At 39.0% G+C, this 15,281-nt stretch overlaps 1 protein-coding gene and 1 pseudogene across 2 annotated transcripts in view; both read right to left on the reverse strand.

Moving 5' to 3' along the window:
• INTS4 (integrator complex subunit 4) overlaps positions 1 to 15,281 on the reverse strand; it is a 127,514-nt gene that overhangs the window by 17,119 nt on the left and 95,114 nt on the right. The window contains exons 16-19 of the mRNA XM_027083496.1: positions 13,143 to 13,300; positions 5,273 to 5,366; positions 2,336 to 2,416; positions 356 to 486 (exon numbers count right to left, since the gene is read on the reverse strand). Of these exons, the coding sequence (XP_026939297.1) occupies positions 356 to 486; positions 2,336 to 2,416; positions 5,273 to 5,366; positions 13,143 to 13,300 (464 nt within the window). The remainder of the gene's footprint in view (positions 1 to 355; positions 487 to 2,335; positions 2,417 to 5,272; positions 5,367 to 13,142; positions 13,301 to 15,281) is intronic.
• On the reverse strand, positions 7,887 to 8,874 carry LOC113607810 (cytochrome b-c1 complex subunit 6, mitochondrial pseudogene; annotated as a pseudogene). Its single transcript, XR_003428084.1, has one exon. The product of XR_003428084.1 is annotated as a cytochrome b-c1 complex subunit 6, mitochondrial pseudogene (transcript).

Raw genomic sequence — 15,281 nt, forward strand, 5'->3', positions numbered from 1 at the left:
TTTGTCTTTACTGCCTAAGATAGAGCACTAGTCCCATCAGAAGAGAAAAAAAGTGGTTCTGGCACTATATTCTTAAAGAAATCTATCAAGGACTATACAGAATGCCTTGTTGCCAGATGAAGCCCTATGTTGTGTTGTAGGCAATGGAGAGCCACCAAAGGGTTTTTCCAGGGATCTAATCTGATCCCAGAATGTAACTTGGAATATCTGAAAAAATGAAGAGCTTGTATATCCCTTAGGTAGTCTTTCCTAAATATTATTTCACGCATCATTAACCTTGGTGAGATCTCTGAATGCAGTTGTAAGTGTCTTTAAAAGGACTCAGCCACCCTTTTGCACCAACCACACATCTTACCCTCGAGCAGTCCGTGCTGTTACTATAAGTTGCAAGGCTTTGGCCTGCAGCCTCATGTGATGGATAATCACCACCTGCTTGTTCTCCACGCCACTATACATGAACTCCATTTTGTAGGTTTCTTCCATGATCTATAAGGAAAAGGTAAGTAATAAGCAGCAAAAATATCATTATAGTCTTACTTAAGAGCAAAGAGCAGCACAGGATTCTAAGTGAAACCAGATCTGAACAGAGTGCTTTTTTTAATGCCTATGTTTTAATTCTGAACTGAGATTTTTAAGTGCCTATGTTGAGAGAAACTAGTGTAATTTGAGAGAAATTAATATACATGTTGAGAGAATAAATTATTTTGTCAATTAAAAAAACAAACTTCCATCTGGTAATATCATCTTAGTTGATGATATAAAGATATGAAAGTTTAAACACTGATAAAACTGTAAAGCACTGCTTGTACCTAAAGCAAATTCACTGTGATGTGGTGGCAAATGAATACATATGGAAACGTAATCCTCAGGAAAAGTCCTCAAGAACTTAGTATTAGGAACCTTTGACCACCTGTTAGCCATCCAGACTGTTCTATGGGCCTGGTCTCTCAGAGGGATTTTAGGGAGGGAATCAGTGCAGAAAACAATGTCAGTGACCTCAGCTCAAGCCCAGCGCATCTTAAGCTCTCGCTCTGTTCTATCCAAGTCAGCGACTCCCCCCCGAATGATGCTTCTCTTTCCCTTCCCTTTCTTCAATGGGAGGCAAGCAATGATGGCAGGCAATGATGCTTGCCTCCCATTGAAGGCTTTGGAGTCAGAGCCCTGTCAGCTGTCTTCTACAACTGACAGTAAGATAAGTTTCCTAATTACATGGTGCCTCAGTTTCCCTATCTGTAAATGCAGAAGAAACAGCACCAACATCATAAAATTTAAAGGATTAAATGGGGTATGGAAGGTGCTTAGCACAGTAACTGTCACATAGCAATGGTAATTCCTTTCTCTTTCTTCCAGACTACTGCTCCCTGTCCCATCCCTCCCAACATGGCCTATTGGTGTTCTGTTGTCATTAAGTTCTACTCCCCTACAATAAGCCACATGGCAGGTCTGAAAGGGAGTCTAGATTAGATGAGAGATGAAGCAGAGTAGTGGAAAGAAAACAGACTCTGGGTATCAGAGTACCTGAGCTCAAGTTCCTGACTTAACTACCTACAGCTCTACGAATATAACCTTGCTGAGCATTGTTTCATCTGTAAAATGGACTTAATACTTATTCCAACCTAATGGGATTATTATGAGGGCTAATTAAAATAGACCTGAAATCATTTAGTGAACTGTAATGTAACAATCATAGTCACCATCATTATCTTCCTACATGGTTGTAATTAGTCATATACAGACTTACTATTGGGAAGACATGACCCAGAAGAGTTCACCAAATTCCAATACCCAAGAATGAAGGGAAATTGCTCAAAACTAGAAAGAAATAAACTTAAGGCAAGTAAAATTAAATGCTACTTAATGAACTGAGGAGGAAAAAAAAGACCTTTAAATATTCAAGAGATGGTTAAAGAAAAGAGAGAGAAAGAGAGATGGTACAGGCTAAAAATATAACCACCTCAAAATGAATTCAGCTACATTTTCAGATGAAAGATTCATGATAGTATTTATTGGATTTTAGTATATCTGAAATACAAACTAATAATATTTTAGAACACAAAAGAAATCTTAGAAATCAGGGAGGTTAAGTAACCTGCTCAACACCACCCAACAAATTAGAGGCAGACATGGGAACAGAACCCAAGTCCCCTGACTCTAAAGCCAGTGCTGTGTCCCCTAATTACGCTGCTTCTCGTATCACTAACTTCTGACACAGGCTAAAAATGGGGAGGCCACAGCAGAGCCTTGTGAAGGCCTCTGACTCTAACTTAGACAATGCAATTTCTGGACAGAGATCTGGACAGAGATCCACCTGAGGAGAAGGTCTCAATAAGCTTACCTGTTTTGCTGCTGCTGAGGCCAAATCACTCTGCTTCAAATACAAAGGGGCAGCCACATTCCACAGCTTTTCCTGCAAGGCCTAACAAATCAGGAAAGGACAGAACACAGAGGTCAAAAAGACTGCCATATAATTTGAGACTTAAGTGTCTGTTTTGCTTTGAAAATTTACCGTGATCAAGACTTCCTCTCATTCTTATTCCTTTAGGCCAATAAGCCCTACCTATTATGGACAGAGAGGAGACCAATGATTTGGGCCAAATGAACTCCTCCCCATTCAATTCTTGGCCCAAAGACCCTATGTTCCAGACCAGAGCTTGCAAGCAGAGTGCAGGAGCCATGAAGGCCTCACCAAGAATGTCCAGGCAAGCCAGGCTTCTGAGGCTCTGGGACCTCCTTGATCCCAGAGTCACTGGACTAACCAGACTGCCTAGACCCTTCTCTTCCCTGACTTAGTTCCTTTTTCTTTGCTCCATGCTCTCTATCCTTTGAACAGCCCCATCACCTTACCAACATACTCGAACAAGAAATCAAGAAGCTTTCCTAGATTCCTCCCTCTCTCAATCTCTGCACATTCAAAACTATCACTTAGAGCCATGGATTTTACCTTCCATCTCCCTCCTCGCCTATCCATCCATACGGCCATCTCATCTAAACCTCTGCTATAGTCGCTTATTTTCACAGCCCTTCTTAATTACAGACATAATGACATTACAGAAAACCTAGACTAACACTATACAACAGAAATATAACACAAGCCGTGTATGTAATTTTACACTTTATAGTAGCCACATCTTTAAAAGTAAAAAGAAACAGGTGAAATTAATTTTAATATAGTTTATTTAACCCAGTATAAATAAGGTATTATTTCACTATGCAATCAATATTTTTTAAATTATTAATGAGATAGTTTACATTTTTTATACTAAGTCTAAGAAATCCAGTGTGTATTTTACACTTACAGTACATCTCAATATGAACATTTATTTACTTATTTTTATAAATTTATTTATTTTTTATTTATTTATCTGTGGCTGCATTGGGTCTTCGTTGATGGGCGCGGGCTTTCTCTAGTTGCGGCGAGCGGGGCTACTCTTCCTTGAGGTGCATGGGCTTCTCACTGCGGTGGCTTCTCTTGTTGCGAAGCACGGGCTCTAGGTGGGTGGGATTCAGTAGTTGTGCCATTTGGGCTCAGTAGTTGTGGCTCGTGGGCTCTAGAGCACAGGCTCAGTACTTGTGGTGCACGGGCTTAGTTGCTCCGCGGCACATGGGATCTTCCCAGACCAGGGATCGAACCCGTGTCCCCTGCATTGGCAGGCGGATTCTTAACCACTGCACCACCAGGGAAGTCCTCAACATGAACATTTAAAGTGCTCAATGGTCACACATACCTAATGACTACTGTATTTGACAGTGGCAGGTCTAGATTATAGATATAGAAATTGTTTAATAACCTAAATCATATTACCATTAAGAGTTACTGTTTTTAAATATTTGCTTCCAATCACTTCCTATATGCATGTTTTTTATATAGTTGTAGTCAGAAAGCAGAAATAATTTTGTGTGCTTCTTTGGGTACATAATATTATGTCACATTTGGTCATGTTCTTATATAATTCTTCATAAAGATCATTACTGCTACAGAATATACTGTTGAGTGGACGTGCCACGATTTATTTAGCTCCTCCCCTACTATCAAACACTTGCCTGCCTTGGGTTCTAAGTCTGGGTCCCTTACCTACGCTTCTCCTACACGACGCTGAATAAAAAACATAGTTCTGTGTTCTTTTTAGGAGTAATCTCTTCTCTTTTCCTACTAAAGAAAAGTGGATTCTTTTCAAAGGCCTTCTTGTATTGCTATCTAGAAGACAACAAGCCAAGGAAGAAGGAAGAAGACCAACACTGACATGGCACTCACTGTGTACCAGACACTAGACCAAGGGTTGTCACATGCACTGCTTGCTACCAATCCTTACCTGGGTAGAGTTATTATTAGCCTTGTTTCACAGAAGCTTGGAAAAGCCAAATAACTATGCAAAGGGACATGAAAGAACTTTGGGGGGTAATGGAAATCTTCTATATCTTAACCGTGATGGTGGTTACACAGGCATATATATTTGAAAGAATCTATCTAGCCAAACAAGGACTGTTTAAATCCCAAACTATTTCAGTGTACACACTCATCTTCACATGCATACACACACCTACAAAACCCTAAGCTCACATATCTTACAGTGGCAAATAATTTCTGACACCTCCATTTATTCTGACTTTGGTCAAATATCTTTAATAACTTTGAAGACTAACCACATTTAGAACTAAAGCCAAGTTAAGTCTTATCAAGTTAGAAGGGCTCTTCTAAATTCTAAGCCTAAATTTATAGCAGAACTCTGCTGCAGAAGCTGACAGCTATTGAGCTAGTTTAACTGGTTTTCAACTCAGGGAACTAAAACAGCTTTTGGGTACCAATTTTGTGTATGTATATATATGTACTCTAACTACCTAGTATGAAATGACAGCAAGTCATTAGCTCTTAAGAGCAATGAAATCAACCTTTGACTAATTTGGCTTTGACCAAATGAAATTAGCATTTAGAAATATATAAATATATAAAATACAAATGTTTATATAAGATCTTTGCTAATCAAATTGTTAAAAAACAATTAAAATCCTTGGTATTCTAATGCAAATGGTTATCCAACCTGCTCTAATTATATGATAAAGGAATTCTCTCAAATTAAAAAATTCAAATTCCTATATGAGTTAACAATTCTTTAATTAGAGGCAAATATAATTATACTACAGAGTACATAATTTCCCCATTGCTAAGCAGTTGCATAAAACCAGTTATTTTTCTACTTATAGCCTCAAACACTGCTGGGTCCATTAAACTGCATTCTTAGCAACACACTCATGAACAAAATGGATTCAAACCAACCTTGATGAGAAGAAGCTGACACCTAAGATAGGTAGCAGAGAAGTCAGCTACTCCTGCCAATTCAGACTGAAGTTCTCCAAGTCTTTGCAGATCCCTGTAGTAAATAAAAACCCAAGCCAAACACAGAATAAGAATAACACCAATTAAAGATCATGTCAAAAGCTTTTTACCACTTTATACCTAGTAAATTGGTAAAAAAATTTTAAATGACAGCACTCAATGCTGAAGTGGTTATAATGAAACTGTTTCACTTACACTTTGATAGCAGTTTAAGCTGCTGTAATTCTTCTGGAAAACAGAACTGTACTACGTTATAAAAGTCACACACATAGTCAAAAGTTTTGATCAGTAGCTTTATGCTACGAAGTAATTCTAAGGGAAACATGCAACAGAAATGAAATACTTTATGCCCCGCAATATTCATTGTTATGTTATAGTAAAACCCAGTAACTACTTAAATATCCAACGGTAGAGGAATTATTAAATAAATTACTGTACATACAGTCAATGGAATATTCTACAACCATTAAAATATAATATGGTAATAAGGTATATGATCTCAACTATGTAAAAACCATATATATATATATATATATATATACATATACATATATATATATACACACATATATGAAATATGAAAAAACAGAGCAACCTGTTTTCTAGATAGAGGTATTAGGGTGTTTTTTAGTGCCTTCTCCTAACTATGCTTTATTTTCCAAGTGTTTTATACAATCGGTAAGTATGTTTTATATCATCAGAAAAAAAAATTTTAAGGTATCATAGTGGGCTCCATTGGCTGCCTACCTAGTTAGTAATTTTCCACTTTTTCCTTACTAAGTGAACCTGATTTTGTTCAAGAGAAGGTGCCCCAAACCTAGATCCAGGTAGAGTCCGACTGGACTAAGCTAATTAGCACACATCATCTTCCTGGTTAGGTCACCTAGGTTGGCCTTATGAGTCCTAATGGAAGGACTTACATTCAATGCTTGAAGCAGGTCTGATGGTGGTCTATGAATCACTCATTTTCTCTTTCTCTCTCTCTGTCTCTATCTCTCACTAGACTGAACAAGAATGTTTTATAGTCCTGATTACCACTGGCAGTCATACTGTAACTCTAAAAGAAAAAAAGCCTTGGGATAAAGCAAATGTTGAGGACAAGAAAGTTTTATAGTCCTGATTACCACTGGCAGTCATACTGTAACTCTAAAAGAAAAAAAGCCTTGGGATAAAGCAAATGTTGAGGACAAGAAAAATCCAAAGAGAGAGAGAAACTGGGTCCTTAATGATATAAATGAACTACTTAACCATACCATACTAAGAAATGCCTCTGATTTCTGTTCATATGAAGAAATAAATACCCATTATAAGTTAATTTGAGATAAGGTTTTCTGATACTCACAATTAAAGCATGCTAACTGGACATAGGTATAGACAAAGTGATTGCAACCATATTAAATACATCTGCCTGTGGACAAGAGTACAGAAAGTGGTACACACACATAAAATAGTTGTGTTCAGGGCTGGGACTACTGATTCGAAACATTTAATTTTTTTAATAGGTTATACATAACTAGTTATAGAATTACACCAATAAGGAATAGAATTCAAAAGATACTAAAGGATAGATAATTAAATTAATCCACTTTCCTATACCTGTGTGCTGCTAACCAGTAACCTTTTCCAGAGGCAACTACCATACCAGTTTCTTTTAAATTCTTTTGGAAATATGCTACACATCTACAAAAAGTAATGTTTTTCTTTTCTTTCTTCTTCTTTTTTGGGGAGGAGAGAGAGGGAGAATGAGAGAGAGTGCGAGCAAGCAAGCTAACAATCTCAGAAAAAATTCGTAGAAAGCTGCTTTGTTTTTTAATGTCGTATCAAAATTTCACATAGAAATGGTAACTGTGGGAAACCTAAAGATCTGGCTCATGAGAGAATTTAACTGTTTCAGGGCTGGGATACTGTATCAGGTTTCATAGCAGCCTGTACAAAATTGTCCATTGGACTAAGCCCCTCCCTCTTATTTCAGGCAACTTTCTGATAGCTAATGCTGCCTCCTGAGAACCTTGATGCAAGAAAGGAGATGCCCTGGAAAGGGGCAAAAATGAATTATTTCCAAAGTGACTGAAGAAATTGGGGTCTGTGGCTTATATACCGACTCTTTTGAGTTTTGGTGATTTGAGCTAATCCCGGAGAGCCTGCTCATGTGTGAGAATCAAGCACAATAAAAGGTAAGACCCTGCACTAGCTAACCATAACTGTAAAATCCTATTTTGACGGCCAGCTGGTCTCTCCCTTTGGCATCTCTGATGTCTCTCTTGCAAAAGATGGCCCTGAATCATTCTACGCCTGAACCATTTCATCTCCAGAAAGATTCTGCCTTCTGCTACATTATAGAGAACACTGACCAGCTGACTATACATTAGCTGACTGCCCCCATGTGTTAAGTCATTCTACCACCCTTGCCCTGTAGCATTTGTTCTGAATTGCACAAAACAAGATGCAACCCAACTAGCCATGGGAAATCTGAACTATTATACAAACAAAAATAGAAACTTGGCAGCCCTGCTCAAAAAGCTCTGTGTCCCAGTGTTTCCTCTCTGTATCTCTCTTTTTTTTTTTTTGCTGACCACTGGACTTTATTAAGATGGAATCACTGATAATTACACGGAAGCTACCTGCCTAAGCCAAAATCCTTGAGGTTCACATGAACTTAGTTATACAAATAAGAAACAAATGGCATGTTCAAAACCATAAGGAAATATCCCGACGCTCAGGTGATGAAGGCTGGGGTGAGTGAATCGGCACACTTATTCCAAGCTTTAAAAAGTTTGGGGGCCACGCAGTGGTCCCTTGCATGCAAGAAGGCAAAGACCTCCTCTGCGCAATCCTCCTCTGTCAGTGACCTGGAGGATACATGCTCATCACAGAGCTCTAGCAGCTCCCAAGCCTTTACACATTTCTCCAGCTGCCCGCATTGCTCTCTCGCTGCTGTTAGGGGATCCACTAATTCCTCCTCCTCCTCTTCCTTCTCCTTGGGATCTCCGGATCCAGTCAGCATCCTTTGCTCATCCTCCAGCCCCATGTCTGGCTGCTGTTGTGGACTCAACATGAGCAGCAACAGCGACACCTATTCTCTTTATTTCTTTATGCCCACGATCCTCAGGAAGCCTCAGTTTAGACATCCATCAGGAGACTATGGACTCTTTAATGAAAAAGGTACAAAAAAGCACCTCCTATGTGCACTGTACTAGATGTGCTAGGTGTTTCCTTATTTGAGCTCATTTAATCCTTACAATGTGAACTGCAATTACAGGCATACTTCGGAAAATTGTGGGTTCAGTTCCAGACCACCACAAATAAAGCAAATATCACAATAAAGCTAGCTAGGCACGCAAGTTTTTTGGTTTCCCAGCATATAAAATTCATGTTTACATTACACTAGAGGTTATACTGTTCTCCACAGTGGCTGTACCAATTTACGTTCCCACAAACTGTAGGAGGGTTCCTTTTCTCTATACACTCTCCATCATTTAGTATTTGTAGACTTTTTGATGATGGCCATTCTGACCAGTGTGAGGTGATAGTATCTCACTGTAGTTTTGATTTGCAGTCTCTAATAATTAGTAATGTTGAGTACCTTTTCATGTGCCTGTTAGCCATCCGTATGTCAAACTACATTGAATAAAAGTGGTGAGAGTGGGGCTTCCCTGGTGGCGCAGTGGTTTAGAGTCCGCCTGCCAATGCAGGGGACACGGGTTCGTGCCCCGGTCCGGGGAGATCCGTGGTGAGAGTGGGCATCCTCTTTTTCCTGATCTTAGAGGGAATGCTTTCAGCTTTTCACCACTGAGTATGATGTTGGCGGCAGGTTTGTCATATACGGCCTTTATGCTATTGAGGTATATTCCCTCTATGCCTGCTTTCTGTAGTGTTTTTATCAGAAGTGGATGTTCCATTCTATCAAAAGCTCTCTGTTATCTATAGAGATGATTATATGGTTTTTATTCTTCAATTTGTTATTGTGGTGTATCACATTGATTGATTTGCAGATATTGAAAAATCCTTGCATCCCTGGAATCAATCCCACTTGATAGTGAAGGATGATCCTTTTAATGTATTGTTAGATTTAGTTTGCTAGTATTTTGTTGAGGATTTTTGCATCTATTTTCATCAGTGATATTGGCCTGTAATTTTATTTTTTTGTGATACCTTTTCTAGTTTGGGTATCAGGGTGACGGTGGCCTCATAGAATGAGTTTGGAAGTGTTCCTTCCTCTAAAATGTTTTGGAATAGTTTCAGAAGGACAGGTGCTAACTCTTCTCCAAATGTTTGATGGAATTCACCTGTGAAGCCATCTGGTCCTGGACTTTCGTTTGTTGGGAATATTTAAATTAGTGATTCAACTTCAGTACTGGTAATTGGTCTGTTCATATTTTCTATTTCTTCCTGGTTCAGTCTTGGGAGATTGTACCTTTCTAAGAATTTGTCCATTTCTTCTAGGTTGTCTATTTTGTTGGTGTACAGTGGTTCATAGTAGTCTCTCGTGATCTTTTGTATTTCTGTGGTGTTGGTTGTTAACTTCTCCTTTTCATTTCTGATTTTATTGGTTTGGGCCCTCTCCCGTTTTTTCCTGATGAGTCTGGCTAAAGGGTTATCAATTTTATTTTTTTTTAAAGAATCAGCTTTTAGTTCTATCAATCTTTTCTATTGTTCTTTTAGTCTCTTTTTCATTTATTTCTGCTCTGATCTTTATGATTTCTTTCCTTCTACTAACTCTGGGTTTTGTTTGTTCTTTCTATGGTTGCTTTAGGTGTAAAGTTAGGTTGTTCTGAGATTTTTCTTGATTCCTGAGGTAAGTTTGTATCGCTATAAACTTCCCTCTAAGAACTGCTTTTGCTGCATCCCATAGGTTTTCGATTTTTGTACTTTTGTTTTCATTTTTTCTCCAGGTATTTTTCTGATTTCCTCTTTGATTTGAAACAAGTCTTTGGATTTTAAATCTCACTATACCAGATCCTTCATGTCATACAGACTGTTTATGCAGAAACAAAGCAGTGTGACAAGATGGAAGGGCTGGAAAAACCTATGTTCTAGTCCAGGGCTTTGCTATTCCTTGTCTTTGACAGTCTTCTCCCTTCTTCACTTGACTAATTTCTAGTCATTCTTCTGGTCATTGCTTAAACCATGAAAGGAAGGGTTAGGTACCCCCTTCTGTCTTCTAGAAAACCCTGTACTTAATGTATTGTGTGGAAAGCACAATACTGCATTGCCTGTTTACCTAGCTATTTCCCCAACCAGGCTGTAAGATCCCTTGCAGCAGAGACTATGTCATGTTTACTATTGTGTCCCTTCTGCCTAGCACAATGCTTGGCACTAAAAAACCATATAACAAACTAATGAACTCCAGCTCCCTCACTCATTGTAAAAATTGGATAATTCTCATGGAATTGTTTTCAAATTCAATGAAATAATGTACATAAAACAGAAGAGTGGGCACTTAACAGACAGCAGCTCTTACTATGATCTGGATAGTGGAGCCTTATAAAAGATTAAATCCATGCAACTGAAGATGAGGTATGACCAGAAGAAAATGCCATCTATAAAAATATTAAAAGTCTTCATTCCTGGTTAAGCCATCATAACCAGAGTTTTCAACAAATATTTACTAAGCTCCTAAATAAGGCACCCAAAATACAGTGGTGAAGACAAAGTAGTTATGTCAAGTTCTAAAAACAAACCAAAAAAATCATCCCCCCAGGGTCCTCACTGAACTACAGCAGTGAGGTGAAATCTTATTTGGGTGACACGGCTGCTTAGATTACAACAAAGGACAATGTGTTTGACGGTGAAGTTTGTTTGATACTAGTACTAACAAGTAAACGGCCAGAGTCCTAATCAGAGAAACTTCTGTATGAAATTCTGACTAACATTTCACTTTTCAGCAACTACGGAAAAATATAAATTCTGAAGAACCCCAGGGATCATCTGACGTACCTCCACTGATAAAAGAATCCCCTTCACTGCTGCATATCAGAGAGCAACAATTTTAGAGTCAAACAAAGCTAGATTTAAATCCCAGTTCTGCTACTTCCTAGCAAATTGCTTCATTTCCCCAAATTTCTATTTCTTCATTGTAAAATGGTTAACAACATCTAACTGCAATAATATTTGTAAAACACAGTAGGTCATCAGTAACTGCTGCACCATCGGCTTTCCTTTTCGGATCTTTCACCATCCTGGCCACCTTTCTCAGAATGCACTTACCTAGAAACATAGTGCCCGGGACTGACCACAGCACTAGAACTGCGGTCTGACCAGCCCAAAGCCCAACAGGACTATCACCTCATAAAATCCAGATCATAAGAGTGACTCAAACCTGGGTGTCTACTGAGTACCTACTAACAGCCAGCACTGCAGGTGATGACCAAATTGGTTTGCTTTTGTGCATTTTGTACCTTCTCAGTGCCAACTGGATAGAAAACTGTCAAGGACAAAACTTAAATGTTTATTTAGGTGTGGCTGAGTGGGGAAGTAGAGCTTTTTTTCCTGGGCTCAGGGCCAAAAACTTCAGTAGCAGCTTCTAAATTTAATCACATTGGTGAGGGAGCAGATGAGAAAGAAAATGTGATCCAGGCATCACTTCAGGGTCAGCAAACTTTTTCTGTAAAGGGTCACATAGTAAACATTTTAGGCTTTGTAGTCCATATAGTCTCTGTGGTAACTACTCAATCTACCACTGCAGCAATGAAAGCAGCCATAGACAGGACCTAAACGAATGAGTGTGGCTGTGCTTCAATCAAACCTTATTTACAAAAGCAGACAGATACTGTCTTTGCTAAAGGCAAATGGGAGGCTTCCCTGGTGGCGCAGTGGTCAAGAATCCTCCTGCCGAGGCAGGGGACACGGGTTCGAGCCCTGGTCCAGAAAGATCCCACATGCTGCAGAGCAACAAAGTCCATGTGCCACAACTACTGAAGCCCGCACGCCTAGAGCCCGTGCTCCGCAACGAAGAGTAGCCCCCGCTCGCCACAACCAGAGAAAGCCCGCGTGCAGCAACTAAGACCCAACGCAGCCAAAAATAAATAAATAAATTCATTTTAAAAATTAAAAAAAATAAAGGCAAATGGGTCTCATTTCTTTTCAAATCATTCGGGACATACTAATAGGGCCTGGCAGACTCTGCTGATTGTTCTCGATATCCTTCCCTTCTTCCTTAGTGACAGAGTCACTAAGTGCTAACTAAGCACTGCTCACCCAGAACAAAGACTAGCTTTCCTAGCTCCTTACAGCTAGATATAGCCATGTGACTTAAGTTCTAGTCAATGGGACACAAGTAAAATTAGAACATGCAAATTTGGGGAAGTGTCTTTAAAAGGGAGTGGTTGTAGAAATGATGCCCTTCTGCTCTTTCCTTTTTCCTAGAGGCTGGATTACAAAGGGGATGGTTAAAGTTTGGATCTTCAGCCAAAGGCCACTTGATGCAAAAGATGGAGAAATAAGAAAGAATGAGTCTAGGTCATCAGCCATCTCAGCTCTGTCCGCCTATGAGAAACAATTAACCTTTTATCCTGTTTAAGCCACTGTTAGTTGCATTTTCTGTTACCCTAACTAATATAAGGTAAGAAAAATTGAAAACAGGTTCTTTGTAACTCTTTCTAGTTTTGTACTAATCATCAATCTTGTCATGAACACAAAGCTTTTCTTTGTAATATGCTTAAACCACAATCTAATCCAAATAAAAACATCAGAAAATCCTGTCAACACAGTCAGAAAAACTAGCCTATAATCAACATGAGAAATCAAAAGGATCAAGCCAAGCATAACAACGTTAACTGTGTCAAAGGAAAGGGATGGTCAATCACCTCACCTGATGGTGAACTCTAGCAGCTCCTGAGTTCCTTGAGGGTCCAGGTGTTGAAGACTGTATACCCTTTCAAGGCTCTGCTGCAGGAACTGATGGGAAGGATCCTCATGAGGCATGATATTGGGAGAAAGAGCTGATGACACTAGTTTTCTACCTGGTAACTAAGCAAACACAGTGGGGTTACAGCACCATCAAATTCTCTGGCTTAAAAAAAAAAAAAAAACAACTTCTGTGGCTCAGTTTTTAGTAACACGAAGAAACCAGGAAAAAAATGTGAACCAAACAAAGAAAAGGTAAAAAAAAAAAAAAAAAAAAAAAGCTAGATAATTCTGTAAACAACCTTCTTCTCCTTCCTCAGCTTAAGTGGGAGAAAGGGAAAGAGAGAGAAAACGAACATGGTCTACCGAATACAGCCACAGCTGCAAGGAGAAAAAGAAAAGAGAATGGTATAACATTATTTTCTATTGCTAACTGAAATAAATGGGCTAATCACAGAAATAGGACTAAAAATTAATCGGTAGTCACATTTATTTTTAACCTTTATTTGATCATTCACTTCATAGAAGAGTGATGATTTATTCCCAAATAAGTTTATATAGCATGTTGTAAAAATGTTTTTTATGATGATAATTATAATCCTTGTTCTTACTGTTAAAAGTGGCTACCTTTCAAGAAAGGGATGAGGAAGGGAAAGCAAAAAGGATTTTACTTTTAACTTTGTATCTTCTATATAGTTTAAATTTTCTAACCATGTACATATATTATTCTAAATAAAGTCATTTAGAGTTACTTAAGCAGGGATGAGTAAATACAAATAAAGAGCTTAGAAAAGTGCCTGCACACAGCATTCAGTAAGTGTTTGCTATTATTATCATTATAGTTCATTAAAATTTTTTTCTAAAAAAAATAAATAAATAAAAAAAATAAACTTGGGAGTTCCCTGCTTGGCGCAGTGGATAACACTCTGCCGCTCCCAATGCAGGGGCCCCGGGTTCGATCCCTGGTCAGGGAACTAGATCCCACACGCATGCCGCAACTAGGAAGCCTGTCTGCTGCAACTAAGACCCGCAACCAAAAAAAAAAAACTTGCTGAGAATCATAGCTTTATGTAATTATTAAGATATAACACAATCTTATCCTTGATTTAAAATATGTTGTTCCAGATTTCTTCTTCTTGCCTACTATAACATAATCAATAACCCAGGGACATTTTTTTTAACATCTTTATTGGAGTATAATTGCTTTACAATGGTATGCTAGTTTCTGCTTTATAACAAAGTGAGTCAGCTATACATATACATATATCCCCAAATCTCCTCCCTCTTGCATTTCCCTCCCACCCTCCCTATCCCACCCCTCTAGGTGGTCAAAAAGCACCGAACTGATCTCCCTGTGCTATGTGGTTGCTTCCCACTAGCTATTTATTTTACATGGTAGTGTATTTATGTCCATGACACTGTCTCACTTCGTCCCAGCTTACCCTTCCCCCTCCCCATGTCCTCAAGTCCATTCTCTACGTCTGTGTCTTTATTCCTGTCCTGCCCCTAGACCCAGGGACATTTAAAAAATGAATCTTCTTAAAAGATTCAGAGCAGGGACTTCCCTGGTGGCACAGTGGTTAAGAATCCGCCTGCCAATGCAGGGGAGACAGGTTCGAGCCCTGGTCCAGGAGGATCCCACATGCCGCAAAGGAATTAAGCCTGCGCACCATGACTACTGAGCCTGCACTCTAGAGCCCGTGAGCCACGACTACTGAGCCTGTGCTCTAGAGCCTGAGAGCCACAGCTACTGAGCCCGTGTGCCACAACTACTGAAGCCCACGTGCCTAGAGCCTGTGCTCTGCAACAAAAGAAGCCACCACAATAAGAAGCCCACACACCACAACGAAGAGTAGCCCCGCTCTCTGCAACTAGAGAAAGCCCACGCAGAGCAACAAAGACCCAAAGCAGCCAAAAATAAATAAATTTATTAAAAAACAAAAAAAGATTCAGAGAAAAGTACAAAACAATAGAAGAAAGCCCAAGAGAGAAAGATAATTAATGAATGTGTTTTCAGAGAATACACAGTCTGCTTTCTGCCACTTAACAACCACACGGACTAAAAATCAAAAAACCAAAAACAAGAATGAAAGATGTTTTCAAC

This window comes from Aethalodelphis obliquidens, unplaced genomic scaffold (assembly GCF_003676395.1).
Source record: "Aethalodelphis obliquidens isolate GAN/ISIS:26980383/991018 unplaced genomic scaffold, ASM367639v1 scaffold50, whole genome shotgun sequence".
In the NCBI taxonomy this organism is placed as follows: domain Eukaryota; kingdom Metazoa; phylum Chordata; class Mammalia; order Artiodactyla; family Delphinidae; genus Aethalodelphis; species Aethalodelphis obliquidens.